At 49.4% G+C, this 27,981-nt stretch overlaps 11 protein-coding genes across 11 annotated transcripts; 4 read left to right on the plus strand and 7 right to left on the minus strand.

Moving 5' to 3' along the window:
• Positions 1-138: 138 nt before the first annotated feature.
• Positions 139-1,295, minus strand: DEU56DRAFT_522202 (uncharacterized protein). The gene is made up of 5 exons (XM_041346620.1): positions 958-1,295; positions 894-902; positions 713-846; positions 370-647; positions 139-312 (listed from the first exon to the last, which is right to left on the minus strand). Exons 1-4 carry the CDS (start codon positions 1,040-1,042, stop codon positions 378-380), a joined length of 498 nt encoding a protein of 165 aa, XP_041213569.1. The 5' UTR covers positions 1,043-1,295; the 3' UTR covers positions 139-312; positions 370-377.
• Positions 1,296-1,577: 282 nt separating this feature from the next.
• On the minus strand, positions 1,578-3,221 carry DEU56DRAFT_776934 (uncharacterized protein). The gene is made up of 6 exons (XM_041351742.1): positions 2,908-3,221; positions 2,760-2,829; positions 2,665-2,700; positions 2,178-2,482; positions 1,805-2,128; positions 1,578-1,740 (listed from the first exon to the last, which is right to left on the minus strand). Exons 1-5 carry the CDS (start codon positions 3,099-3,101, stop codon positions 1,825-1,827), a joined length of 909 nt encoding a protein of 302 aa, XP_041213570.1. The 5' UTR covers positions 3,102-3,221; the 3' UTR covers positions 1,578-1,740; positions 1,805-1,824.
• Positions 3,222-4,748: 1,527 nt separating this feature from the next.
• Positions 4,749-5,415, plus strand: DEU56DRAFT_522086 (uncharacterized protein). The gene has a single exon (XM_041346619.1). It carries the CDS (start codon positions 4,861-4,863, stop codon positions 5,341-5,343), a length of 483 nt encoding a protein of 160 aa, XP_041213571.1. The 5' UTR covers positions 4,749-4,860; the 3' UTR covers positions 5,344-5,415.
• Positions 5,416-5,693: 278 nt separating this feature from the next.
• On the plus strand, positions 5,694-7,222 carry DEU56DRAFT_977298 (Sucrase/ferredoxin-like-domain-containing protein). The gene is made up of 6 exons (XM_041359647.1): positions 5,694-5,951; positions 6,004-6,083; positions 6,139-6,538; positions 6,592-6,648; positions 6,706-6,917; positions 6,973-7,222. The coding sequence occupies exons 1-6, from the start codon at positions 5,810-5,812 to the stop codon at positions 7,135-7,137; spliced, it is 1,056 nt and encodes a 351-aa protein (XP_041213572.1). The 5' UTR covers positions 5,694-5,809; the 3' UTR covers positions 7,138-7,222.
• A 398-nt stretch (positions 7,223-7,620) lies between these two features.
• DEU56DRAFT_727378 (kinase-like domain-containing protein) lies at positions 7,621-10,007 on the minus strand (the record flags this gene model as incomplete). Its single annotated transcript, XM_041347980.1, has 5 exons — positions 7,621-8,298; positions 8,350-9,081; positions 9,205-9,274; positions 9,363-9,491; positions 9,541-10,007. The coding sequence occupies 5 exons, from the start codon at positions 10,005-10,007 to the stop codon at positions 7,621-7,623; spliced, it is 2,076 nt and encodes a 691-aa protein (XP_041213573.1).
• A 713-nt stretch (positions 10,008-10,720) lies between these two features.
• DEU56DRAFT_727435 (uncharacterized protein) lies at positions 10,721-11,307 on the minus strand (the record flags this gene model as incomplete). The annotated part of the gene is made up of 2 exons (XM_041347983.1): positions 10,721-10,866; positions 10,914-11,307. 2 exons carry the CDS (start codon positions 11,305-11,307, stop codon positions 10,721-10,723), a joined length of 540 nt encoding a protein of 179 aa, XP_041213574.1.
• Positions 11,308-11,964: 657 nt separating this feature from the next.
• Positions 11,965-13,712, minus strand: DEU56DRAFT_776970 (acyl-CoA dehydrogenase/oxidase). The gene is made up of 11 exons (XM_041351743.1): positions 13,618-13,712; positions 13,507-13,569; positions 13,270-13,455; positions 13,130-13,217; positions 12,974-13,075; positions 12,840-12,918; positions 12,535-12,787; positions 12,460-12,479; positions 12,283-12,404; positions 12,139-12,218; positions 11,965-12,087 (listed from the first exon to the last, which is right to left on the minus strand). Exons 1-11 carry the CDS (start codon positions 13,666-13,668, stop codon positions 11,986-11,988), a joined length of 1,146 nt encoding a protein of 381 aa, XP_041213575.1. The 5' UTR covers positions 13,669-13,712; the 3' UTR covers positions 11,965-11,985.
• Positions 13,713-13,714: 2 nt separating this feature from the next.
• On the minus strand, positions 13,715-17,634 carry DEU56DRAFT_776974 (fungal-specific transcription factor domain-containing protein). The gene is made up of 8 exons (XM_041351744.1): positions 17,538-17,634; positions 17,215-17,480; positions 17,041-17,151; positions 16,476-16,989; positions 16,186-16,424; positions 15,969-16,128; positions 14,871-15,915; positions 13,715-14,814 (listed from the first exon to the last, which is right to left on the minus strand). The coding sequence occupies exons 2-8, from the start codon at positions 17,475-17,477 to the stop codon at positions 14,117-14,119; spliced, it is 3,030 nt and encodes a 1,009-aa protein (XP_041213576.1). The 5' UTR covers positions 17,478-17,480; positions 17,538-17,634; the 3' UTR covers positions 13,715-14,116.
• A 3,456-nt stretch (positions 17,635-21,090) lies between these two features.
• DEU56DRAFT_898484 (uncharacterized protein) lies at positions 21,091-23,156 on the plus strand. Its single transcript, XM_041356465.1, has 7 exons — positions 21,091-21,221; positions 21,272-21,454; positions 21,517-21,623; positions 21,678-21,765; positions 21,819-21,946; positions 22,330-22,848; positions 22,909-23,156. Exons 1-6 carry the CDS (start codon positions 21,138-21,140, stop codon positions 22,841-22,843), a joined length of 1,104 nt encoding a protein of 367 aa, XP_041213577.1. The 5' UTR covers positions 21,091-21,137; the 3' UTR covers positions 22,844-22,848; positions 22,909-23,156.
• A 55-nt stretch (positions 23,157-23,211) lies between these two features.
• On the plus strand, positions 23,212-25,548 carry DEU56DRAFT_776996 (uncharacterized protein). Its single transcript, XM_041351745.1, has 8 exons — positions 23,212-23,542; positions 23,610-23,701; positions 23,751-23,838; positions 23,890-23,961; positions 24,017-24,107; positions 24,165-24,295; positions 24,353-24,408; positions 24,468-25,548. The coding sequence occupies exons 1-8, from the start codon at positions 23,357-23,359 to the stop codon at positions 25,144-25,146; spliced, it is 1,395 nt and encodes a 464-aa protein (XP_041213578.1). The 5' UTR covers positions 23,212-23,356; the 3' UTR covers positions 25,147-25,548.
• DEU56DRAFT_727728 (tRNA synthetases class II-domain-containing protein) lies at positions 25,307-27,944 on the minus strand (the record flags this gene model as incomplete). The annotated part of the gene is made up of 13 exons (XM_041348005.1): positions 25,307-25,467; positions 25,527-25,611; positions 25,680-25,790; positions 25,859-26,037; positions 26,087-26,147; positions 26,202-26,363; positions 26,417-26,569; positions 26,622-26,660; positions 26,723-27,174; positions 27,226-27,346; positions 27,398-27,496; positions 27,550-27,727; positions 27,784-27,944. 13 exons carry the CDS (start codon positions 27,942-27,944, stop codon positions 25,307-25,309), a joined length of 1,962 nt encoding a protein of 653 aa, XP_041213579.1.
• Positions 27,945-27,981: the final 37 nt, after the last annotated feature.

Genomic DNA, 27,981 nt, shown 5'->3' on the forward strand with positions numbered 1-27,981 from the left:
GAGTATTCTGCTTAGGAAGAGACTACTTGTGAATTGCGCTCGGTGAATTTATTCACCATCCGCAGAAGTGGCCACGTCGAAAGGATTGAGAGCTCTTGGTTACCTGGTAGACCTGATCATTGTTTAATCTTCAGCAGAATTAACCAGATAACTAATATCACTATTGTCGAAATTAAACGTTAGAGTACCGAATAAAGTCAATTCAGCGTGCATAAATTCAAAACAGCGCTACTGCGAAATTGCATCCTTCACACCCATCAGGCTTTTTCAACAAGGAACCTTCTTTGAGATTCCACAGGTTACATGCCAGATCTACAGGGTAGAATAAATTAAGTAATTACACGGGAATGAAGCCGCGAAATGGAATACCTCGAAGTTTAGATGTGGAGGATGATGTGGGAACCCTTTGACTCCACTTTGAGAGCCACGAAGTCCCAGGTCAGGATAACGTCGTTGTTTGCATCAATTGTGACGCTCGCGTATCCAGACGCAAGGCTTTTGGCCGCTCCATCGAAATCAAGTTTCACGTGGTCGTCGACCTTGAGAGGAATTATGGCCGACACGAGGAGGATGTGTCCAATGATAGGGGCATCGATAAAAACATGAAACGCCAGACTGCGGGAGGACGTGTTGACGGTGATGTCGGCCTAGGGTGGAGGGTGTGGACACCGTTCAAAAGGGTGAACGAATACCACCAGCAACATGGACTGACCTCAACAAGGCTGATCCTGACTTTCTTGTTTATGATGCCCTTGTCAGCCTTAGTCACCATCCGGTGCGTGTAGAGGACTTGTCCGTCATCGAGCTTCACACTTTCGACATGAGCTTTGAAGTAATCCAAGTGCTCTGCAAAAAATTAGGGTGGTGGTCCGTCTGCTGGCCAGCGTACTCACGACTAATAGCTAGGAAACCGCGGAATGAGCGTTGAGCTGAGGTACTCGAGAATATGATATTTACCTTGGAAGTCTTTGATTGCACGGTCTGAGGCAAAAGATATCTCGCCGGGGGCAATCATCTGCGAGGGGGGGAAGAAGGTCGACATATTGTATGGTGTGTGAGTGTGTGAATACTCGGGGTAGATAGTTGGAGAATGAAAACTGCAGTTTACAGTTCATGATGGGCAGACTTTATACCACGAGCACATCGTGGAGGCACATCTACAGCGGCGACATGTGAGGACTAAGCGATGAAGGCACCAGGCCACCGGACTTCATCTTCTTGCGCGATCGAACAACAAATGATGCGGTCTTTTCTCCGCGCGTGCATGGAGGCATTACAACACTGAAGGAAGGGAGTGCCTTGTACCTTCAAATATTTGCAGATGGCGCATGCATCTGCACCTTTAATTTCGACGTCCTCGGATAGATCTTGACGGGTGAATTTGTGCGCCGACAGTGTCATAGCAGAATGGCAGCTCCGTTCCTTTTCGGACCTGCCAGTGAGTAAGTTACCCGTGAGTTGGAACAATTCTCACTCAACAAACGACTGATATCTTGATTATGAATTAATTTGAACGTTACTGTCGGGCTAGACTGAGGAGTTGAGGCCGGGCGTATGAGGGCATCACGGTGTTGCAGGGAAGTCAATCACATAAAATTGCTACTTACATACTATCAGATTCAATCGCGCATCCTCGCGCGTTGGGCCAAAAAGTCCATTGGGGATACAGAAATGACATACAGACAACATGCTGTAGTAGAATGAATTCAAAATGCTGTCCACTCAAGACCATTATTAATGCTAGAAGACGAAAGAAGACGGGATGTGACACAGGAACCGATTAATAATATGAGGAATGACAAACTTGGGACAGAGTTAAAACATTCACTGCTGCAACTCTGCATTGGGCGGAGGTGGAGGCGGCATCCCGGGCGGAGGGTGCATACCATCATGGTATGTAGGTGGTGGTGCCATGACAGCTCCACGCATACGCAAGAGCATCACGCGGTACCAATCTTCGCCCATGTCCTTCTCTGACGAAATTTGTTGCAAATGCGCAAGCTCCTTCATCAAGGACAAACGCCATAAAATGTTCCCACTCTCGTCTACTTCCAGATCATCTATGGGCACAGGAGGGAAACGAAGGCCGGGAGGTGGGGGAGGCATCATCTGGAAGTTGGGATCAAACCTAGAGGATGTGTCAGTTCAGTATCAATGGTCGAGACCAAACGACATACGTGGGAGGATAAGGCGGATACGGCGCTTGTCGACTGGGACCTGCTTCGTCAGGATGCATAGGCGGCGGTGGCACAAATTGTGCATTAGGGTCGTTGAATGCTTCAGGATGATAATCCACATCCTGATCCTCCTCTGACTGCCGACCCTTTGCGCCCTTCGGCTTCTTCTTCCTCACTCGATGGACACCCGTTCTCGGGTCAACGTTATCATTGACAGTCCAATACGAGCCTTTTCCCCGGTCAGTGAGGGGACGCGGCACTTTCTCAAAGCATGGGTTGAGTGAAAGATTGTGTCGTACTGAGTTCTAGATATGCACGAAGCAAGGTTAGGTTAGTTTGGTGCCTGGTTTGAAGGAACTGATCAAAACAAATATGAACACAATCAAACATCAACATCGCGCTCGCGTTTCGCGTTCCATAAGATAGGATACAAAAGACAAATGAAACAGAAGTCATTTGCCAACGGCATCGGAATGAATTTACTCACCTTCCAACCAGATGGGGCATTCCTGAAATAAGGAAACTGTACAACGTGGAATCAGGAATTCGCGAAATATGCAAAATGAGTAAGCTACTACGTACGCGGGACTCGATGGCGTAGTAAATGTCTTCGAGGAGTAGCTTTTGATTTGGAGAACCCTTTATGGCATACCTACCCACCCGCAGGCAGACAGACAGACAGACAGAGACCGTTTACTAGAACATCTACAGTAGATTCAGAGCGACTTACCGAATAAGCGTGGAATATGGATAAAATGGTTTGCTTCCTGGTGGACCATCACGCAGAGAGTCGAGGTTGATAGGAAGACCGCCCGTAAGGTCTGCAGGTTCCTGGGGATAGTAGGAGTTGGCTTGAGCGAGCTCCGCTTCACCAGGAGGGAGCATATTCTGTGGCATCACTGTCGGTGGTGGCTGCTGTGACATGTCTCTTGCGACGAAAAACAAGAAAAGCGGAAGGCGCTGAACTTGCTGGCAACCTGTGGAGGTCCGTTGATGTTGAAAAGAGCTTTCATCAAGGGGAACATGTGCGGCTTATGTCAGGCGTGAGAAATGAGGTCGCGCACGGGCCAGTTTCCACTCGCAGATACAGCCATTGTTGTCGAAGTATAGCTCGTCGTCGTAGACTGCAACGACGACGAGCGTTGTGGTAAGTGTAATACAAGTTAATTTGTTTGTTTTGCCTAACCAACATACAGACCGACACAAGTGTCCAAATTGTGGATGACACTGTAAAACAAAATCCAAACCGACCACGCTCTCCAATACACAAACAAAGTTCGCGTCAACCGACCATGTTACTCAATAATCTTCATGTATAATTCAACTTGTCCTCTTCCAGATCCTGGTTGTGCATTCCTTCACGGTTCATTCTCGATCCTTCGAGTCCAGGGATAGGCACTTAGGTTTAGATAGCCTCACGGCACCAGGCACCTGGCTCCCTACTCAGTGCGAAAATATCTGTTGCTATCTCGTCACCCATATTCTTCTAGGAAGTCCTGATCCTCCTATCGGGCTTGATTTCCCTATTCATGTCTTCCCTGCTCGGAAAAACAGACATGTCCGGTGGTCGCTGCTATCCTGTGTCTAGCGCCAAATCAGGAATTATGCCCTAATAATGACCTTGTTGAACCTCACAGCTCTAGTCTTGCACCAACAAGCCTTTTGGCACAATCTCCGGGTCAAGAAGTCTACTTACTAACGTGCTCTAGATGGTGGAGTTAACATGTCGCGCACTGGAGCCGCCACATCCACCAAGGTAATATGGATACTTGTCGTTTGCGATCAAACGATCTGAACATGGCGGGTTATGAAAATTCATCCCGTTCACAGCAGGTGTTCCTACGAGCACGCAACAACTACATCACGGGATACACGACAAGGGTGTTCGACGTTGGACAACGCTAACGATACTTAGCCATGTTCTGAAGCAGCAGGGCCTGTCGTCGTGTCGCTTTCCTCGAATCAGCGTGGATTGTTCTCGGTACCTAGCAAAATGACGCAATGCACTTTGGCTCCGCGGACTAAGGTCGCCTTCGCACGACTTTTGTCATGTAGTTTTGACACAGCTCCTTTTTCAAAATTCTTGGAAAAGAACAGGATGTTGACAGACAACCGTCCGACTGTATATGCCGCACAAGACGGTCCTGCTTGGAGGGTCTTGTCAGTTTGCAGACCCTGCAGCCGTGGAGACCATTGTCTCAGTATGCGACTTAATACAACTCTCCGAGTCTGACACAACAAAATACATCATGGTCTGTCTCTTCCCGATTCAACGATGAAATGGTTGCTCGGTTGATTGACGAATCAAACGAATGTTTGGCACAACCGGATTAAATCCAAATCCAGACAAGACAATGGGGGAAAGAAGGGCAATATTGACGGACAGCTATATGCAGGTGGTCTTTCTTGGGAAGAGTGGGGAACACTTGGAACATTGTAGCCATAGGTAATAGTGCTCATTGAGTGCAAATGTCAAGACTCTTGATGTTCTGCTCGAACCCGACGTTGACAAAAAGGGGAGACTCTTGTCGTATAAATCGTGGTACACACAGTCCTTATGCTTGATAACTTCAAGTACTGTCTCCCACAACTGATCACGTGATACTATTTGTGCTTATTTTATGACTTGCATTGGCCCATCTGCAATTGACCTCGTCGCCGCAAGGTTCCAACCTTTCGTGCCATGCTACCCTGCCGACCGTCCCCGTCAAAATGCACATCCGTGTTTAAACGCCACATATCGCGGGCTGCCTCAAAACACCACGTCCGTATGCGCGCCCTCGTCTCCCTATACCACCAGTGCGACTCTTTTGTAACTCCCGAAAACCTCTCCCAGAAAATAGACGAAACATTTGTTTCTCAGACAAATACCATCAACTTAACCTCCAACTTCGACAAACGCAGTTTTGCAGAGCTGAGGAGGTTAGTCGTCGAAAGAGAAGAGGAGCCACGCCATTTCTTCGGAAGAGGCAACAAGCCGCCTTCCACTGGCCTAAGGGTATCACTGTCATCTTCAAGTCCCAACAATGACCGACAGAGGACGGCGAGGGCGATGGAGGCACTCGTAGGGATGAGCCAGGATGGGAAGCCGTTGTGGACTGCAGTCCAGGAGAGTGCACCGGAAATAGAAAAGCAACTGAAGGAGGATCAACGGCAGGGCGTTTAAGTAGGTAAGCGGTTAACCTGATTCATATTTTTGTTTAGTCCAATCTTAACTGCGTGTCCAGAAGTGTCACTTGGCCTGCGGATGTTATGCAGACTACCATTAATGCGATTCAGCCCTATTTTCGTCTCCATACTTCGCTATCTCATTATATTGACACTGAACCACTGAACCACTGGAGATATATGGATGCTCTTTTGACATCATCGTGGGCCTGTAGTGACTGAAGGCCAAGTTGTGAGGCGCGATGAGCAATGCGTGAACTCCGTGTCTTAGATTTTATTTATTCGAGACTTGGGCCGGTAAATATATATTGCATACTAGTAAGTGTCTTCCATACTTAGACTAGTACTGTCGGCCACATTATCTGATAAGCCAAAACCACTAAGTTCTGCCAGTACTTATAGAGAGCCCGTGCTTGATTACTGTACAGAATTGCGCTTACCTGGCCCTCAACACTCGATCCACCATGAGCTCCGCGCTGACTGGTAAACTCAAAGCTTTTGTACTTGGTTCGCCTAATGCCAAAAAAGTCTACCAGAATCTCCAGGCTGCTGACATCCCAGTAACGACCGCCGAATGCAGGTCCTGCGCCGACCCTTGCGATCAGGGTGAGCACCATCAGAATCTTCCCTTTTTATGTGCACCAGCATTGATCTGTAGACCACGATGACTTCTCTAGCAGATTGGATATCGACATGGACTCGGACATGCTGGGATCAGTGAAGCCCTACCACCGACAGGTGCGTACCTGGCGCTTGCGCACTGATTACGGCTTTTTTACTCATGATGACACAGGTGGTCATATCAACCGGAAAGACAGACTGGGCGAACGAGGTGACCGAAGCCGAAGGCACGCTTGCCGCCTTCTTGAACACTGTCAACACTTCCTTGGGCACCTCAAAGAAGCCCAAGTCCAACAACGGTTCCTCACCGCCTGGTGTATTCTCTCATACCGAAGCAGGAAGGCTTGCAATTCTCAATGGAAGCCATAAGCCTTTCTCTCATGACGAGTCGGAAGAGACTGTCATCGTGCTTCCGGACTTCATGGTCGTGTCTGGAGTCCCACGCACGTTGGCGGGCGCTGAGGCATTGTGGAAGGCTGCTGTTGACCCATCCCTTGATCGGGCAGGAGTAACTACCCGAACGGACAATCTGAACACATGGGTTCTGCCGTACTCGTGTCTGATATTGCTGTGTAAGTTCCGCCCACCGGTGTATGAAGTTCATCTCATCACAGGTTTCCATCAGGCTCGCATAAGAGACGAGATAAACGATGTGCTGTCGCAGCGCCAATCTTGGAGCAGGGTGAGTCCGGCATACTACTTCCGTAGACATTTATCATGATATTGACGCCTACGACAGCCTTCCATCAATATCTCGAGCGAGAAGGCTGGGAAGTCCATACTGACCTGCACGATCTCACCTCCGAACCCTCCCTCGAGTCACAAGCTAGCTCAACCACCGAAAAGGGACAACTAATCGAGACTCAGCTCAAGTCTCTTCAAGCCGAGCACAAGGCACTGATCCTCAAGAATTCGCATGTCGGCGGGCATAAATTCGCAGGCAACTGTATTGTGAGTAATGTTCCTGTTGTCATCTGAGAGGTACAGTGACGTCGATCTTGCACAGATCTACACTCCTCGTGGAGCCGGTGTGTGGTATGGACGTGTCACGCCCCATGAAGTAGAATCGATCGTCAAGCACACAATTATTGATGGCCAAGTCCTCCCAATTATTCTTCGTGGTGGGGTGGACCTCGCCTGCCGCGGAAAAAAATCATTGTACGATTGGTAACGAAACCATCACCTAGATACTCATGATGGATGCTGTAAATCTGTGGGCGGAATTCACGCATGTTTTGGTTGCAGCCACCCAAACGACGAAAGGATACAGGACAAATGAATTATTACAGCTCCTGTGACATGTGGTACGTTATACTATAGAACAGCAGGGATAACAGAAGCAGGTAAAACAATCCAAACGGATGGACAATTGTGTTCGACTCGAACAGGAGATATATAACATGCTCCATAAAGAGGATATTAGAAAGCGTGAGCAAGGGGGGAAATTGCATGGGGAAAAGTGGCGAGAACAAATATGCGATTAAATCAGATGATAGTGATGGGAGGAGGCACAGTACCTCAAGCGGGGTAGCGTGAGCGCATGTACCAAATCATGCAAGGTCCAAATTAGTCCATTTCCTTCGACGACGACTCGATCGAACAGCAGCTTCGTAACATGCGCGAGGCGCCGTCCGCCTTGGGCGGGACCAACACATCATACAGCTATGTCATCATCAATTCCTCTTCTTCGGTTAGAGTAACGTCCTGCGAAACTCTCCTCCTCAAACTCATCCTCTGTGGTCACCTCTGGGACCTCTTCATCGGCCACTGCCTCATCGTCATCGTCATCAGGCTCTCTACCCATGAGACTCATTTGCATCACCACACTTTCGCCTCCAGAGTACGTGAACCCGCGGAAATTCTCTTGTACGCTGTTCGTCAGCGGCGACCCTGCTATATCTTGCTTCTTCCGTGATCCAATCTGGATGGCACGACCCGCGCCATTACCATTGACAGTAGGTAAGGGGGAAAGGGGGCCCGCCGGACCGTTTGGGTTTACGCCATTGACATGACGGTCACTACCCAGCGGTCCGTTCGGCATATGCGATCCTGGCAAGCCGCCCTGCGTTTGCGTCCAGTCTTCGCTAGGATCTTCTTCGTCCGGACTTCCATGCCCGTCGAGGCCCACGCCAACCTCCTTGATATCAGCAGTTGTAAACTCCGGATCGAAGTTCGCAGTCGACTCATCCGACTCTACGACAGGCTTGAACGGTGGTGTCACCTGTTTCAGGAGAAGAGCTTTCCAATCTATACATGAGAAGAACGGGTGTTCTTTCAGTTCTGCGGCATCGCGCTGTGCACCTAAGCGATGTTTGGGGTTCCGGTTTAAAAGCTTGATAAGTGACTGTCAGAGATGTCGAAACGACGACATCACGGCACTCACCCCCTTCACAAACATTTTGCCATCTTCGCTGATAACGTTCCTCGGGAAGCGAATCTTCCCAAAACAAATGTTCTTGTACATTTGCTGAGTGTCCTCGGCATAGAATGGACTCCAACCGCAGCACATCTCGAAGAGGAGTACACCCAGCGACCAAAAGTCGACGAGTTTGCTATATCCATGCTCGTCCAAGAGCACTTCAGGGGCAAGGTACTCCGTTGTGCCGCAGAACGTTGTGGTCAGTTCGTCGGACCGTAGATCCGCCTTTGATAACCCAAAATCGCAGAGCGCGACATGACCAGTGGCGTCGAGAAGGATATTTTCCGGCTTGAGATCCCGGTACACAATGTTGTATCTATGCAGATGCTCCAAGGCCAGAACCAGCTCTGCGATATAAAACCGTGCACGTTCTTCGGAGAAACGTGTCTCTTTCTGGAGGTGCCAAAACAGCTCGCCACCGCTCTTGAAGTCGGTTACCAGGTACAAATCTGTGTCGGTCTGGAAACTGAACTTGAGGCCAACGAGGAATGGTGATTCTAGAGAACGCTGTAGGATTTTTCGCTCTCCGATCGTGTGTGCGACCTCCTTCTTCGCAACGATTTCTCTCTTGGAGAGAACCTTCATAGCATATATTCGCTTTGTATCGCGTTTCCGGACTTGGAAAACCTTGCCAAACGTGCCGCGTCCGATCAATTTGAGGAACTCGAAGTCGCGTGGGGTAAGCGCGCGTTTGGTCTGTCACGTGAAAATCAAGAGTGAGTGAGAATCGTTGTTAGGAGGGATGATTAAGTGGTGCGAAAGGGAGGCCGAACTCGTGGAGTCGGTGAGAATGAAATAGGCTAGGCTGGTGTAACGTACCTTGTATTGCTCGAAAGTGATTTGTACCCGCATTTCCCCGCTTATTACTTCGTTCTCGAACGGCCGAAGTCTGTGTGTAAGCAAATGAGTTTAGTAAACGGAACGACGGGACGACATTTGACAAAGCAAGTGGGAAGTTGTACGAGAGGGCTACGTACTTGTACCATTGATCAACAGTATGATCATGGATGAGCACCGGCTTGATTTGGACTGTGCCGAGAAAGAGGTGTTCCGCGACTCGGTCATAGAGGTTAAATGAAATCAGGGATTCTTCGGACGTAACATCGCTGTAGAAAATTGGAAAGCGAAATTTGATAAGTGGTTATCGATACTCACAATGACACCTCGTGTTTCCACACAGGATTGTGAGCGGATAAGCGACCAAAAAGGCCATGAGTGGTGGAAGGAAGGTTTATGAGGGAAGGTTGTTTACATGAAACAGATGATGAGGGGGAATTTCCGGCACTAGCCTTTCCTGGTGGACGAGGAACACCGATAGATGAGAGAGTTGAGAGTGCGACAGAGGAAGACACCCGAGAGAGGGCCGTCGCTGTGCCCTTGACCTCTTTGTCCATTTCGTCAGTGGGATCGCGACTTACGAACTCGTTCTGCTCGAATTGAACGACGACATAAGGGCGGGAGCGTACGGAGGTGACATTAAGACCACGGGCAGATATGAGCTTGACGTGGATCTGTCCCTTTGACGTCCCCGTCGGGTGCGGGGTCGCCGTTGAGGTAGATGCAACTGAAGATGTCCTAGTCGAGGGGGACGATGACGATGGCGTATTGGATTTATTCTCCATTGAATCTGAGAGGTTGGCTGATTTTTTGGTGTTACGCATGGAAAAATCAGGTGCATGAAGGGAAATTTGGGTTGTAGGAATACGAGCGGCAAAAGCACCGGATGAATGTGTTATAGGACCTGGCGGCGTGAGATCGGCGTTCGCCGTGGTAGGATTGTAGGAAGGAGTTGCTCCAAGTAAATGGTGGTGAATTGATCCGCCTGGTGATAATAAAGTGGGTGTTGCAAGACCATTGGTCGACGTTAGGGACGGCGAGGAGGGTGAGGATTGTGTTGAGGTTGATATTGACGGTACCTCAAAAGGATTCGGACGCTCACGGCCGTCAGGATAGGCGCGGGGTGTAATCTGGTCGGCGAGAATAGAGGGCCAGAGTTTTATCATTTTTTGAATCGGGAAAAAAGACAGTGAAGAGGATATCGAGGAAGATGATGATGATGATGATGGGGGGTGAGATGAAGATGGATGATGGGAGGACTTATCGGAGACAGATGGAGCCCTCATTTCTGATATAGCAAGGGATCTGTGGAGCTCACTTCTGGTTTAAGAAAGAGTGCTGGTCGTTCATGTCGGGCAGCCGCAGCCCAACCTGCATCATGGGGCGAGAACTAGTACTTGTAAATTTTAACCGAACATCCAATTTGCGATATCTGTCAGACTCATAATATTATTTCCATTCGACCCTAAAAATTTCACAATATTTCTTTGTCTCAGACTCAAGGGTCCAGACCGTCGCCGTCGTCTCGACCCTCCTCAACAGCTCTTCGCAAGTATTCCCTGGCCCAGCGCAGAAACCCCATTCCACCACCAATCATAGATCCAAGCAATAATGCACGACTCCCAGTACGCCACGGTAATCGGTCTGGAACAAATCAGTCATATGTATAACCACAAACAGGTCAAACTTACACACACCCGAGAACACCCCTGCAGTCCCCACTCCAGCTCCAAGCTCTTTCAAATCATCCCAGGGCGTCCCACACCGCCCCAATCCGTCTTCGATTCCGACCCAGACAAGTCCGGTTACTCCGAGTTTAGCCGCGTCCTTACCACCAGATTTCAGTCCGGCAGCCATTCTTTTGTAATTTTTTGTTTTACTGTATAGATACCATCCACGAATTGTCTTTGGTGGCCGGTGTGCATTTTCGGCGAGAAAACGGAGTGATGCAAGGCGAGATCCACGCACTGCCCCGATGAATACCCCCACGAAAGCTGCGGAAGCGGGGAGAATAAAGTAGCGCGACTGCAAAATCGGGGTCACGTCGTATCGCTCGTTTGACGACCCTTCGTCGTAGTTAGACATGAGTTCAGTGACCGTGGGTTTTCTGCTGCTGCGCTTAGAGAATCCGATGGAGATGCATGAAAGTCGAGTGTAAGAGTTGCTTAACCTACTTTGATCACGCCGCGGCATAACGCACTGATCGCCGGTTCCTAAATCAAGTCTTCATGACGTCTTCCCCGTTGCCTGAGCCTGTCAGGGACTCAGTACTCAGGGAATTGCCAACCGATGGCACAATTCGAAGCTGCTCCAGCGGCCCGCAGTAAAACTACCTAAACTCGAGGACATCCATTCCTAAATAATGTACATAGTATCATGCCAGTCGTCATCCCTCAGAGATGAGCCTTGATACCCGCCTTAGACAGCACAGCAACCTCCTTTTGCTTCAATTCCGCAGCACGCTTGTGGAGTCCTGGCGCACGCTTCAACTCCCGTTGCCCAACCTGTTGGATATGAACCTAAAACGCGGGGTAAGACATTTGCTATTTTCAGCCATGGAAACATACTTCATCAGGTCCCTGTAAAAGACCCGTCAATCAACAGTACAAGACGATGCAGGAACAGAAGACGCACATCCGCCAACCGCAGCGTCCGCAGTCCAGCAAACATGCTCGCGAGTTCTTGATCTTGGCTCAAGCCCTCGGCACCATATGCTTGCATAGCGCGATCGACCACTCCGCATGCCATCGCAGGCACGACGAACTAGAAAAATAAAATAAATGCATCAAGTATTGAGTAAGAGAGAAGCCGTACCTTGGCAATCCCGATTTCCTTCAGCGCACCCTTGGCCCGTTGCTTGTCGATCTTCAAGATACATTAATTCTGAACACCGCGACAAGGAACACAGGCACTCACTTGGAGGGCCGCGCTCAGGACGAGAAGACGTGCGGACTCGATCTCAGCCCGCGACCGCGCGATTTCGGCTACGACCGTACCTGAATCGCAAGTAAGGTCGTGTGAGCATCCCCAATTGATGACAATGAACAATCAGCTACTCGCCATGCTGGTAAAGGGACTTGTCAAAAGTCTTTCGGGTAGGGTCTGTGACGCGCTGGATCATAAGATCCAGAGCCCGCGATGCTGCACCTATTGAGCGCATACAATGGTGGATACGTCCTGGACTATCAGGAAGTCAGACTCGAGTAGAGTTTAGCAACAAAACCTGACACTACATACCCTAAGCGGCCTTGAATTATCTCCAATAAACCGTAAGCCAAAACGCGAGAGCGGTAGGCAGAAAACAGCATTTACCTCAAATCCTCGTCCCCAGCCAAGCACCAAGTTGCTCACAGGCACTCTCACATTTTCGTATATGATCTCACAGTGCCCCTCGGGCGCATCATCATACCCAAATACTTCCATGGGCCTAATAATCCTCACGCCAGGCGCGTCTGCGGGTACAATAACCACACTTTGTTGCTGGTACACGTTCACGTTGTCAGGGTCGCTCTTTCCCATGACGAGGTGAAGTTTGGTACGTGGGTCGCCCGCTCCCGATATCCACCTGCCCCAATTACGATATGAATCATGTCAGTCCATGAGACTTGAACACGCACCATTTGTGGCCATTTATGACAATCTCATCGCCTTCCCTCTTGATAGAGGTCTTGATATTGCGAGCGTCCGAAGAAGACACTAAGAACGTCATCCACGGTCAACCACCAGAGCCCGCACAAAAGCGAACACGAACCAAACCGCTCAGTCATCGCAAAAGCAGACCGAATTTCGCCATTCAGCAGAGGAACAAGCCACTTCTTCTGCTGTTCCGGAGAACCATACCGCGCAAGCACCTCTTTACGCGCAACATTCAAGAGAAATCAGGGAAGTAGCAAACCCTCGCACATACCCATGTTCCCAGTATCAGGGGCCGAACAGTTGACCGCCTCGGAAGCTATGTGCCCTCCGCGTCCGAGAATCTCAGCCATAACCGCATACTAACCCAATCATCAGTAGTGCATTTACAGCATAGAGTAAAAAATAACGCACCTCGACATTGGTCAACGGAACGCCGTGCTCAGGGTAGTGCGTCTTGCTCAGGAAGAGGTTCCACAGCCCAAGTTTACGTGCTTTCACCTTGAGCTCTTCGATTACGGGAATCACCGTCTTCCACCGCTGCACAGGGTCTTTAGGAACCTGTGCATGTGCGAGTTTCACAGATGGAAGAATCTCATCCTGACACAGTATCATAAACCTGTCGAATACGCAGTACTGCAGGGATCCTACCTGAAGGAAATGCACGAGTTTCGCGAGTGTTTCTTTCCCATAGGGAGTAAACCTGTCCTCAATCTGTACGGCATGAGTCTTTCGCTACAAAACTAATACCATAAAGCGTACGAGATTCCAGGATGCTTCCGAGGTCAGTTCCACAACTGGGTGAGGAGACATTGCGTGATGATTGGGAGTATGCGGGAAACATGACAGAGAACCACACAGCCAGTTTAAGCGGTGGGCGCCTAACTCTCGGATTCTCGGACTAACGGTAAACCTCATACCCGAGCCGGAGCCGGTGTAGTCGGCGTGATTGCTAAGTGGTACGTAGTACAAGCCCTCATCGATGTCCCAAATTACAATATTGTACTGGTATGGTCTTAGAAGCCCCGGAAGTCAAGAATTAGTAGTGGATAATTTCTGAGCGCGAAAAATGACATGGACTCTAAGTAGCAGAGTGGTCAATCAAACAAAACAGCCAAGAGCATTGCGTACATATGGATATCATTCATTGAGAATCAGATATTCGTAGGCAAATGAGGAGGTGAAGAAGGTAAAAAAAAAAACCGTAGAAGTACATTGTCGACTAAGAAAACACAATAGCGAGAAGCGTCCTGTAAAGGCATTAAGGGTGCGGCGGCGAGGAGTGTTGCCCTTCGTGAAGCTCTGATGGTGCATCACCAAGGGTGAAGGGCAACTCAGGATCGAACCCAAATGCGCCAGCATCAAAAGTTTGCCAGATAGAATCTGGTTCGCCACCTACTGAGTAACCATTTGAGTTGTAGTTGCGAATATAATCAAGCCCCAGGAACGGTAGTCCAGGAGCAGCGAATGAAGCGGTGGGCGGGGTGGTTGAAAGGCCCGAGTATCCTTGGTCTGGAGAGTACCACGCAGTGTCCGTATTGGAATGTGATTGTTCGTAATTGCCATATGGAAGAGAACTGCTATGCGAAGGAGATGGGTACAAATCAGTCCCACGAGGCTCGACTGTATTAGTGTCCCACTGGCGCGTGCTCGAAGAAACAAGGGGACTGTGATGCATGCCATAATCATATGGCGACGAGACATGCAGAGGCGATAGAGGGGGCCCTGAATAACCATACGGCGGAGAACCCATGATATTTGGGCTACCCTCTTGCTGCTGCGGGGTCTCGAGTGTGGACATGGACGGTGATGGGAGGTTCACAGACGCTGGTGAGCTGTGGGGGCTGTGTTTCGACGCCTGTGGGGTGGAGAAGGCACCTTGGTAGCTCAAGCTTTGGCCTGCAATTCCCTCGCTCTCGTCGTGGCCACGTTTGCGTGATGTAGACCTATTGCGTTGCGCTGTAGTCCGTGATACATCAGCCAAGGTCATCATCAGAGAGGTCATGTCTGCTTACATTCAACACGATAGGGGGATGAAGTCATCGGGCGGCGAGTGGAAGCGGGATCTCGCGATCGGCTGATCTTCCGTGGCTTGCTCTTGATAGGTCTATTGACCGTTGGAACTTGGCCGGGGGACGACACAAGCGATCGCCTTCGTTCAAGCATAGCAGGTGCGACAGGAGGTGCCATGGGCATCATCTGAGCATGTCTAGTATCGCCATTGCCCTTTCTGATTGCTTCCTCTGCGGTGTTTGTCAGCTCCGCGAGCAGCTCCTTGCATTTGCGAGCCCCCGGCCAATGTCCTTCCCAAGATTCGAGTGCCGTCAAACAACTTTTGGCCTCATCCATGGCGGCGGCAGCTGCTCTAGCATCAGAGCAGTGCATGGCATAGAGCAGGACGATGACAGCGGAGCTAAAAAGATGTTGGATGAAGAAGGCAAGGTGGTGTGATGGTGGAACTACATTGCTGATAGATGGCGCTAGTCGTATGCAGGAGCGGGCAGATGAAACAGCCCTGGCAGTGGATTTAGGTGATACAGGCTGGTCACGCTTGACCGGCAAAAAATTGCGATGTAGCGTGGTTAAAACGGAATAGTAATGGCTGCAAAGCACCGCGCCCATAGAAACGTGTTTCTCGGTGACTGCCTCGTTCCTGAATGTAGCAGGAAGATCATCGCACCACTTGTTAAGCTCGTCGTCGAGCTCCTCTACAGAACGCTGAAGTTCTACGCGTCTCTCTTGGTCGATCACTTCCTTGCAGTTATCGATGGCATAGACCTGCCGCAGAACCCGTCCCGCAATTTGGTACAGGGTTGTCAAAGCAATAGCGCCGGTCATGAGCGACGGATACTTTTGCGGGAGATTAGCTCCAGCGAAATAATCTGTTAAATTTTCGTCGTCGATGGCAACAGGTAGTTCAACATCGCAGTCAGAGTCTTCGATCCCAAGTGGACGGCCGAGAGCGAGAGCGAGCATGCGATCCAGGCAGTACACGCTCCACCATATTTTTCGCCGAGTCTCTTTGTCGGTGGTAGAGATCGCGAGGCGGCGCGGGGATCGCTGCAGCAAAGATGAATCGACCAGCCCGAACGTCAAAAATGAGCGGTGCTTACATGTAAACCCAAGTCTTGAGCAGTTCGCACTGCCTGTCCCACGAGTAACCAGGCCTGCGGAAGACAGTTGACCGAACACAGGAACGAAGACATGAGAATGAAGCATTGGACGTGAGACACCTGAATGGATGCGTGGCTGATATAGTGCAATATGAGAGCTCTAGCGGGGTTTATCGTTAGCGAAGACATCAAGTTTCCATGGCGGCCAGAGGCATACCTCTCATAGTAAATCATCCCCGCGCCGCCATCATCTGGGTTTTCGCAAGTCAGACGGGGGTCGTTGACTAGGTGTGCTGCACAGGCAAACACTGCGAAGACGACGGAGATGAAGGAAGCCTCTGCTTGAATAAAATCAGTGTCATCACGCTTCGCCATTAATTGCTTGTATCTTGGCATGAACGAGGGTTTATCGAGAATAGGCATCAGAAAATGAAGACGCTCGAAATAGGTTTCCACCTTGACGCGATGTAGTTAGATGGGAGTGATAATTCGGGAAGATGTACTTACCAGCTTATCGCAAAGGTCCTCGTCCGGGTATTCGACTTCTTCTGGGCCTGGGAGAGCATGAACCTTCCCAAAGAAGACAGAGGCTGGGAAATATAGTTTATTGACACTAGGGCCAGGCGCGCGTGGGTCTTCCTCCATTGGAGAGACTCTGTGGAGCGGAGATGTCGTGAGAGTACGGAAGGATTGTATGAGAGACATGGTGGAAGAACCGCCTATCCAGCGCATGTGGCCGTGCTCATCCAGTGCAAGCTGTCCGAAAGACTCGGAGACATCGTCTTCTACTTTGATTGACGAAGATTCTGGCGAGGAGACGTTGCTGTGGGTGTCCACAAGAGCCTTGGATGACATTGCTTGGAGCACAGTGGAAGCCTGTGGAAAGCCTTCACTGCCTCCAGTTGAGGTTCCAGCAACGCTGGGCAAATTCAAGGATGGCCCCAACTGTTCAAGTACAGGGGTAATCTGAGAGAAAAGCGACTCCATGTGCAAGAGACGCGCTTCCAGTTCCTGGACATAGCTATTGGGACGATGAGTGAAAGGGAGAGATTGATGGTGGGGGAACACCTACTGTCTACTTAAAGCCGCTCTGTCCTTGGTCTGAAGCCAAGTGCACTGCGATCCAGATGACTGGCACTGAGAGCAAGTGGGCTCACATCCGTCACACTTGATCTTCTTTCGTCTGCGATCGGCGCGATTAGTTCTTGTTGGGGAACAAAATGTAGAGGATGTTCGATCGACTTGCCTGCAACTTTCACATGCCCTCCAGACTCTACGCCGCTGAAGCTGTATAGGTTTTGCGCCAGCATCGGTGGGAAGAGGGTCATCCTCGATGCGTTTCTTCTTTGATTGGTGTGTCATTGAGTAAAAATCGTCGTGCTGTACCAAACGCTCAGGAGAAGCGTGGTATGTTGCCAGCAATTGACCTTGTGGTCGGACGGCCGCAAGATATCTTCGGAAGGTGGTCGACGGGTCGGGCCGATACCACGGATTACTAAGCGGATTCATAGGCTGTGTTAAGGGCGGCGGAGTCAGTGTTTTGTAAGTCAGACCAAAACGAGGACTCACCGTGGAAGGCTTGGACAAAGACAGAGTCTTGACAGACAAAGGATTGTCAAAGGTCAGGTTCGGAGCAGGATTCTTGCTTACTCCTCTGACGACGCTTGGTTCCCTTTATACTTCTTGTTTTCGGAAATGAATCGCGTAGCAAATACCTGCCGCGTCTACAAACTTCATCTCAAGTCCTCCGGGGACGTCTCTGAACCCGAACCCGTTGGAAACGGCACGATTCATAGCACTAAATTTGAGTTGGGTATATGTTTCCAAGCGATTAAAGGCATTGCTCAACTTACTAATTGACTGTTAATCGATGACACAGGACTCTTCTTGTAGCTCTTGCCAGCCAACTCTTGGGGTTCAACTTCTTGTCCCCCGATCATCTCATTAAGTATTGCTGTTCGAACACACTCGTATATCCTCTAAATGGAGTAAATTCTGTGCCTCGTATGTTATTCCATCTCGCATCCGGCAAACATCTATCGGATACAGACCTGACCCATACTCTCAGGTCCATTAAGGGACCATGCTGCGCCATACAATTATGTCATGTTCTAGCGCATGGAATGTCTCTTGGAGTTAAAATTTTCTTCTGGAAGAGCTCATCAGCCATCCGGAAAACAAATCTCCCCGAGAACAAACATCATTATTTACCTCTCGGTCGTCAATGATCGACTACACGTGACGAGCAATGGAAGTGGACGAAGTACAAGAATGATGTTCTAACCCGCTCTCGTCTCTGCGTACGTCTTAAATTTCATATTCTCTGCTCTTCACAATCTGGTTTCTAGGCAGAATTGAATAATGCTCGCGTTCCGGCTCTGCGTTGTTTCTCCCGAATCTCTGGTCCCGACAGGGTCAAAACTGAATTGGACATTGTGTCCACTTTTCCTAGAGAATGCCACACCTTCTGATCACTTTCAATAGAAACATAGGGTCATCCTGTACCAGTTTTATCTGCAGCTGTATCCCCAAACAATACCTTTCATAAGTGCGGCTCGCATCCTTCCGAAACTACGATCACATTTGAGGTGTACGCTCGCCTCTTACTCTCTTCGATCTTTGACAAGAGCTTCTAGCCAGCATTTGCCTCGGGGGTTCGCCGGAACTTCCTCGGGATCTGTGAAGGGCACGGCCGCCTATCGTTTGGGCAAACGTGTTGAGATGCGTGATTGGACCTCAGTTGTGGTATCGTCGCTCAGGTGATCACCCTTACTTCTGCCACTCCATCCTTCTCGACTGTTTTAGTTCGCCGATCAATTCGACGTAAGTTTTTACCCTCACAGACGTGGCTTGTGAGTCACTTGAAGGTGGCACTGATCGCTACATCCTGTGAATTTTATTGCAAGTGTGTTCGTACGGCATCTCGTTCCTCCACTTACCATATGCGGTGTCTCCAACATTGTTCTTATATTCGTGTTGCCAACCATCGCGCGCAACATTTGGCCTGTGCCCTGGCCATATGGCTCTTACGGAGGCATACGACTCACCCATAGACCCTTGACATTGTTGCGGGTGCAATAAATGATGTGATCTGAGCCAGCGCCTGTTAGGCTTCCAATTTCACACTCGCATACACCTTCACGTCATGATCGACTTGCATTCTGCCCTGGCAAGCTTCGTATCAAGGTTCCAATTCGTAACGTGAATGTACTCCTATGTGTTCACATGCAACTAATGGCACGCGCAGTTTAAATTTGCTGCTGCTTCACAAGTACTCAGAGTCGCTAGCATGTTGGATCCCAGCAATAATTTCGTCTGTTCGACAGCACACGCATCAATAGCCTTTTGGGTGTGGTACCTTTTCAAATTTTGTTCAGCGTTAACAGGGCCATGCAATAAGGACCATTGCGGAGTTGCTCATGGGGGATCTGCAGACTGCAGTACGTTATTGCTGATTTCCGATCACCTTCACGGGATACATTGTCTGGCGGTGACTAGTGGTTCCATCAAAACAAGGGTTGCTATACATGCACTTCCATTCTGATTTCAGTATAAAATCCTATCTGTGGAGACGGTCAGGACCCGAGTCGATTTAATAATAGTATGTCAGACCATTTCAATTGCGGAAGGAAGATATTGTCAACTAACCAGAATCGAGCTCCATGTATTTCTCCGCCTTTCACAAGGTCCCCGTCAAGTCCCCGTAATACAATATATCTGAAACGATCCCCATTGCGTGCCATCTTAAAGCAGCGCAAGGGTGGGGACATGCCCTAAGCTTTGGCCAGGCTCTCAACGTAGTCATATGGAGTTGACCTTGCTCGCATACCAGTTAGAGGCTTAGAGCTTGGTTAGAGTGCCAAACTGCCCAAAAGAGCTGTTCTTCTTGGGGCTCCCAACTCCATATGGACGTGACGTGACAAGGCAATGGTTTAACCCAGTGCTTTGGCCAAGCCACCTCCCGAATGGAATGGCATGCCTAAATTTTGCACGAGGCACTGTCAGACTCCACACTGCGGTGTCACGAGTTTAGTCGGCGTATACGACTATCCAATCTGATACTCATTAAGGGGATTATGAGAATTGTGCACGAGGCACCAATTCCGACGCGTCCTGCCATGTTGCGGAAGCTTTCTAAACAACGCTATAACTCAAAGGTGTCCCATACGACACAGAATGGAAGGAAGCAAAAGCAATTAATTTCGATGTGAAAAACAAAAACATATCGACAGCATGGGTGGCAGACAAAGCAGAGAGAGCTCACAAATGATTGATTTGATCATCCTGGGCTTCCGTCATTCATATAATGTGGGTGGCAGGTCCATATCACCTGTAAAACAAGGCAACGTGTCTCCTGTGCGAAAATTTCGCTCTCACATCAATGACGGAGACGTTCATATATGTAGGGATGCATCCTGTAAAAAGCATCAGAAAGCACTTCATCTCGCGGGCGCATGACGCCCATAGAGCAGATGAAGAGCGACCTCAAACAAGTTCTAAAGTTACTGGAGAAGTTACGAAGATGTGATGATACAGCTTCCTTGCAGAGCTTACCCACGTATTTGTAGAACAGATGCCATTTCTCTCGTCTTACGTGGCAGTGAATCGAGAGAACCCATACAAGCGCCCCAAGAACAAGAACTTTGATCAAAGACAAGCAGGGTGAGAGGCGCGGCGACCAGTAGCTGCAGTGTCGGCTAGAGCGGACAGCATCGAGTGAGGTGATAACTGCCTTTACGGTAATGCACGCCATTGGAACGAGGCATCTTCATGGCAATGCATCGGGATGCAAGGCTCGCTTTACAGACTGCCTGAATGCTTGATCTCACCGCTTGAAGGATTGTCTCTTCAGTAAAGGCCTATGGGGCATGGAAGGAGTATTATGTGTTATCTCGGCTTTTGCATAGGCTGCCTCAGAAAAGTTTCAAAGAAGAGTAATAGTTACAGTGACCACTGCAGGCGGTGAGAACAAGTGAGACGTACAGTGGAATGATATGTGTACTGCAAGAAAAACTCACGAGGAACTCTGCCCAATTAATGTACTTAGGGAGTTGTAGCGCAATTGAACACTTGACGGAGATTCGAGAAGGCATCGAAGTTGTTTGCCCATATTTGGCACGGCGTGTTAGTGGCCATGAAACTTTCGTTCTTGTCACAAGTACTATTGTCATGGCCGATATTGACGTGACGCAAACACCCACTGTGGAAGGCGTGGACCCTATAATTGACGATGGTGATGAATTTGAATCCAAGGTTCGCTTCCTCGCCTATTAAACCTCAATGTCTCAGTCTTTGCACTCCAGGAAATTCAGCTCATGAAGCAACGGGTCGAAGAAATGGAACGCGAAGCGAAAAAACTGAGGGAGTTGCAGGCAGCTGCAGAGTCAGCAAACGGAGGATCTGCTACTGAGGCGGACCAAGGCATTCCGATGGAGACTGAGGAAGAAAAGTCAATCGCCGACGGCCGGAGTGTATTTGTTGGCAATGTGCGACTGTCTGCGCCTTCCACCGCGGTGGTGACCTTGCTCATGTTATTATTTCTATCCAGGTGGACTATGGAGCAACCCCAGAAGAAATCCAATCGCACTTCCAGGCTTGCGGGACGATCAATCGTGTAACTATTCTTTGTGACAAATTCACCGGACACCCTAAAGGGTACGTGGTGTTTTCGCTTCCAACACTCAGTCTGTCTTAGTTCTTCGCTCGCAGGTTCGCCTATGTCGAATTCGCAGAGCTTGATCACATAGATGCAGCATTAGCTATGGACAATTCCTTATTCCGCGGACGATTAATAAAAGTATTTGTCGCGCTCTCAAGCATCAGGACGTCCTCTGATTATTCCCTTGTCAGGTAACCACAAAGCGGACTAATGTTCCTGGGTTCAACCGGGGGAGAGGACGAGGAAGTGGGTACCGCGGTGGATACCGAGGTGGTCACCGTGGTGGGTACGGATACAGCCCCTATAGAGCACGCGGCAGGTAAGCTTTTCACCATACATCCCATGCGCCAAGTTAAGCGAACATCGCAGAGGGCGCGGACGTGGATTCTAATTACAAACCTGAGGACCTTGACGCGCACAGCGCGGCGCGGCCTTCGTGTCCCTTATGTCAGCTGTCCTCTGTTCTTGCGTGCACTTTGGAAGCTAGGCTGCGCGACTTACGAATCGACCTTTGCCGCGCTCTATATCTTGTTTTCTCGCTATGTATTATTTTCATACATACTCTGCTTGCTCTACAATGCAATTGTCGATAATTACCGTGCGGGACACTGGCACGGCATTTTCCGGTCACATCTACTAAGTACGAAACTTGAACGGAGGTTGAATCAACGCGACTGTCACTATGTTCTCAAAGCCATGTAGAACATTCATCAGACATTTGTCGAGCAACACTGCGGCATATCCTTTCTCGAAGGCTGTCATACTTCCGCCGCCGCCGCCAGCAGTACCTGCCGCCCAAATGGAAGCTTTGCGCCAAGGCAAAGGCATAATGGCTTACTTGCAAAAAAGTCTCCCGTACCCTGCAAAGCAACAATGGCTTGCTACATGGTTTGCAAGAAGACATCCGGACAGACTTCTTCCTGGGTCGGTTTTGTCCGTCACCCTCGAACATTCACCTACTACTTTCTCTGGGGTTCTGCTGTCCATACGACGGCGGGGCCCTGACACATCCTTCACCCTGCGAAATGTCATACAGCGGACAGGCGTGGAGATGCAGTTCTTCGTGAACTCACCGCATGTGAAAGATATCAAAATTTTGCAGAGAGCTGGCGGCGGAGGTGGCAAGGAGGGAAGACGGCAGCGGAGGGCCAAATTATTCTTCCTCAGAGACACGCCAGAGAAGATGACCGCTATCTCTGCGGGTGTGAAGGCCTGAGCATGGTAGGGATTTTGTAATTTCAGAGGTTGCTTCATGGCTGATTTTCCCTGGTATTTTTAAAGTATAGTATTCACGCCTGCATACCAGATTATCGTCTGGACGATCCGTCTACGATTACTGCGGCAGTACCCCACGCAAATTGCACATCGTTGGTGAATTTTTAGAAGGGAAATCTGGGCGGTGGTCCGTGGATACAGGAGGTGGCAGACGGGTTGCATTAATATTGAATTTCGTTGCATACTCCGCTACATTAACTTGTTCGTTCCTACCCGAGCTTCCGGTATTTCATCAATGGAGTTGTTACTTGGGCTCAGCTGTGATTTTTGATTTCCGTGTGCAACGCCCATAACATCTAGTTGAGCAACGTTCGGTCAGACGACGAGAAATATCAGGTTTGGTAGCCGCTCGGAACGTTACCCAATTGGGGAGCGTCGTGTGCTAAGGGGACATCATTCTCTGCTGCCGCACTGCATCACCTATAGGCAGTTTGACTAGCCTCATTGTTCCAGCATGCCTCGAGAGCCCCGTTCTATGCGTAGACTTGCTATATCGCCAAAGCGCACATCCTCTCCCGGTCCTCCATCACCCACGTTTTCAGACGCGACACACGCTTCTGCAATGAATTTTGGCGCAGATGGTCCTGAGAAGATCATCACTCGGGCTAACCTCAAAGTTAGCTTGCAGTCTTATGACGATGTGCGTTTCTTGTCAATATGTTGTTGAAGTTCAGAAGAGTCTAATACATGATATGGCTTCTGCACAGCTCATGAGTGCAAGCGCAAATTATCGTGCTGCTTTACTCCATATGTCGAAAGTGACTTTTGCATTTGCAGACGCTTTGGAGAAATGCTCAGGGTATGCTCCGACTGTCTATCAAGGGAGAAACTAGGGCTCATTCATGCAGTTTGAAGGGACCTACTTACGAAGCAGGCACAAGACTACAGGCCGCCTCAGGACTTCATCATCTCATCGGTAACCACTGGCATGTCCTTGTACGAATTACCCTTGTTCTTCCTTACTTCAATTCTTATGCATTTGAATAGGCGGAGACGCTTGATAAGAGCTTCGAGAAACCATTGCGGCAACATTTGGACACATACCGAACGATCGTAAACGTACGCAGCTCCTCCGCAGCCTCATGTCGGACCCTTTCACATGTCACTGTCACAGGAGCGCTCTGCATCGTATGAGAAGGCTCTTCGCGAAAAGAGTGAAATCATTCGCCAAACAGAAATGAGTAACATGAATAAAAAACAGCGAAGTGGGTCCGTTCTCCCGGTCTTCTCGGGTTTTGAGTGACGTCTGTTACCCTGTCCAGACCTGCAAAGCTTCCGTGAAGCCCTGGCGGTCCTCCAGCGCCAAGTGGATGACCTGGATGGTCTCAAGGCACAACACTACCAAGAAATAATGGAGCACGAGGAAGAAGTCTGGGACGTAGTGCAGGGCAAGGTATGCATATTGACAAATCATCACACCCTCGTAAAATGCTGACCTGTTCGCCTCCAGGTCTGCGTAGCCGTACGCTCGACAATGGATGTGTTTGACAGGTTCACGAATAAGGCGTGAGTCAAATGAAGACCCTGTAATTTTCTATTACTCAAAGCTTATCCCCGCCTTGTAGATCGGACCCTATCTTGGAAGCGATGCTCCAGTCTGTTCCAGACCCATTTGACTCATATGGACCTCCTCAGGCGGAGGACCAGATCTTCACCATTCTTCCGCCGCTGGCCGTAATGGCCAATGCACCATCACCCTCGCCGAGCCCATTGGCTATCACACCACCACCCCCAAATGCTGACGTATCCCCAGCGATCATTAATAATTCTTGGGCTCCAAATGGGGGGTTCTTCGCCACTACCTCGGAATGGGCTGATTCTGTCTCGCCTTCTTCAACTCCTCCTCGGTCGGCATCACCCTCTGCCCAACTCAAGCGTCGTCAGTCACATCCGCCGAGCACTACACAACATGCACGGAAGGCAGAGTCTAAGCTTCGGAGTGTTCTTTCAGTCATCGATGAGACACACATCCGTCATTCGAGTGATCCTATCGATACTTCAGAAGCCCAGACTTCACCGCCCGATATACACGGAGGCACTCTCGAACCTGATACGAGTTGGGAGTCGTTTACCTATGGTGCATCGCCATATCCTTCCGTCACGGACGATGCCACTCCAATTCAATCCGCATTAGTCGATGCGGCCATCAGACATGCGAGTCAGACTGACATAGGGGAATCCGACCTCAGTCAAATTCCCCAGTCACCGCAGTCAGATGAAACACTACAATTCTCACGTGTTTAATAATTGCGTATCCTAATTTTTATTGTTTTGTGTTTACGATGAGAGATGATGATATGTGTAGTGGACAGACAGCTTACGAGTCATTGATACCTTCCACGATGTGGCCATTAGTTACGATAATGCATCTGATTAGCTAGTAGTAAAAACACCGGGACACGCTTCAACAACGTGTGGGTCGGATACCATACTGATTTAGCACCTGCTCGTTGATGGCCGCCGGACTCCTGAAAAGTAGATCTGTGCCTGCTCCAGTTTTTGGGAAAGCGATGACATCCCGAATGGTTGGCGTCTTACAAAGGATAGCCATCATGCGATCAAAGCCTAGATCGGAGGTTTTGTCAGCTTTTAGTGCGTGGGTTACAGAAACTTGCACGGTTTACCAAGAGCAATTCCGCCATGAGGAGGTGCACCGCATTTGAGGGCATGCAGTAGATGATCAAATGATGACTTTTCAGAATCACTCAGCTATAAAAAATACGAGTGAGTCGGGACAAAGTGTAACACGCCACAGGGGCGAGAACAGAGAACCGAACCTGCAAAACCTGGGAAAAGATGTACTCTTGCATTGCAGCATCGTGTACCCTAACCGAGCCCCCACCAATCTCAACACCATTCAGAACAAGGTCGTAATGTTGTCCCCGAACCTGAAAGGTCGAGATCGAGGATAAGAAACTGAAACGATGGATCCCTTCGAAAACGAATTAGCACGAACCTGATCGATACGGCCTGCGTACATGGCTTCTATATCTTGCCACATCGGCGCTGTGAAAGGGTGATGTGTGCTGCTCCATCGCCCGTGAGCCAAGAATTCTTTGTCAGGATCAGCACGAGTGAATAGTGGAAACTCGGTGACCCATAGGAAGTGGGGGACCGCGTGCGGTACGTAATCTCCTACAAACAACATCAACGCCTCTCCGCCACAATAGTCGACAGCACATACCGCGGGCATGTGCCAACTCAGAAATGCGTGTTCGGATGCGACCCAGGGCTGTGGACCCACCCTATCCACATGAGAATATATGACTTGGGGGAGCGGAGATAGTATAGAGACACACCTCGGGAATTTTGCGACGACGAGATAGCCATAGTGTATCGCCGCTACTTATTCCCAACGTCTTATTCAAAAGGGCATGCTCTTCGCCAGTCAGCTTCAAATTGATAGACCGGTTATCACACAGCCAATTCAACAGATTACTATCGGCGATCACAGAGCGGCTCTACAAACTGACCATGTGAAATTATCGATACTGCTCAAGAATGGACAACTGACGACATTTGGTTCGTTCTCGTAGTTGCATTCTTCACTTGCCGGAAGGAATGAGGAGCTCTCAGATGGACGAAGAATGATCGCCTCGAGAATGTCGCCAAGGTCTTCAAACGATGCCTGAGCGTGAATTGGTAGCGAGGGCGTAATGTCCTTGATCTGGTATAGGCAGCGTAAGCGATAAACAGCGCACAAGCACAGTCTGTACAACCTCTAGATCGAAGCGAGTGTCGGGTTTGTCTGAACCATACTAAACGATCATTAATATGACCAAATTACAATGTCCCTCGATCGGTAAAGTGACTAGCTTACACGTGCCATTGCTTCGTTGTAGGAAATCACCCGGAACGAGCTGGGAAGCGTGATTTCTTCAACTTCCTGCCATATGCGTCGAACAAGCTTTTCGATTACGGCGCGAACCTCGTGGCCTCCAATTCGCCATGTGTTGGTTGAGAAAATCTTAGGGTCCACACCCCATGAAACAAATGCCATTTCTAGATCGATCTGCGTGAATTCGGGCTGTCTATCCTTGCGACCATCTTCGTCGCGGAAGCACTTCGCTATCTGAAAATACTTGTCAACAGCTCCAGAACAGATAAGTAACTGTTTTGGTTGCTGTGGAGACTGTGGAAGAGCATAGAATAGGGGGGCATCATTTCCATCATGCTGTGCAGTTGATTGACCGACTCGTGACGGGACCAAAAACTCTCTTGCGCCTTCTGGCGATGACTTCAAAAGGAGTGGTGTTTCCACTTCAAGAAAGCCTAGGAGTGACTGTGATCACAGAACATTTGACGGATATCAAGAGCACGCACCATCGTCATGCAGAGTATCCCGTATTATTCGAGCAACTTGGCTCCTTTTTCTGATGTTGTCCGCAAGGGCTGTCCTGCGAAGATCAAGATATCGATAACGTGCCCTGAGGTCTTCATTGACCTATTATTGAGCTCATTAATAGTGGAAGAACTCCGCGTCACCTCCGCATACCAGTGTCTGGTTGTCCGATGGTATGAATGGCATGTTGCGATGGGCAGGATTAAGGAGAGTAAAGTTATTTACTTGGACCTCGATCTGACCCGTGCCTTCCTTGAGGGTGCTTTGGATGAGTATCTAGAACAATAACGAAAGACCCTACTAACATCACGGCGAGACTGTTCTGGTCTTACGAGGACTACACCCTCGATCGCAATAGTGGACTCTAGAGGAAGATCGGACAACGAGGTCAGATGAGCATTCACATGCCCCTTGCGTACAACCAATTGGGTGATTCCAGAAGAATCTTTGATGGGAAAGAAGGACATTGTCTTTGACACTTTGCTTTATTTAGCAAAAGTAAGCAAACTGAAGGGAGAAGATATGTAAAAGGTAATCACCGCTCAGGGAGCAACCAACCAGTCAACGTGACGTGGATGCCAGCGTGCGCGGGAGTTAGCTCACCACAGGTATGAGTCCTTTTTGGATACGGAGCTACACGAGTTAGTATAAACGTTGGATGCGTGAGGAACGGGGATATTTGTCTGACCAGAATGAGCATAACCTGGCGTTTGAAAGTGCCTCCTTGCATTCCATAA

The sequence above is a fragment of the Suillus clintonianus genome (genome assembly GCF_016758775.1).
Source record: "Suillus clintonianus strain FC179 chromosome Unknown DEU56scaffold_7, whole genome shotgun sequence".
Taxonomy (NCBI): Eukaryota; Fungi; Basidiomycota; class Agaricomycetes; order Boletales; family Suillaceae; genus Suillus; species Suillus clintonianus.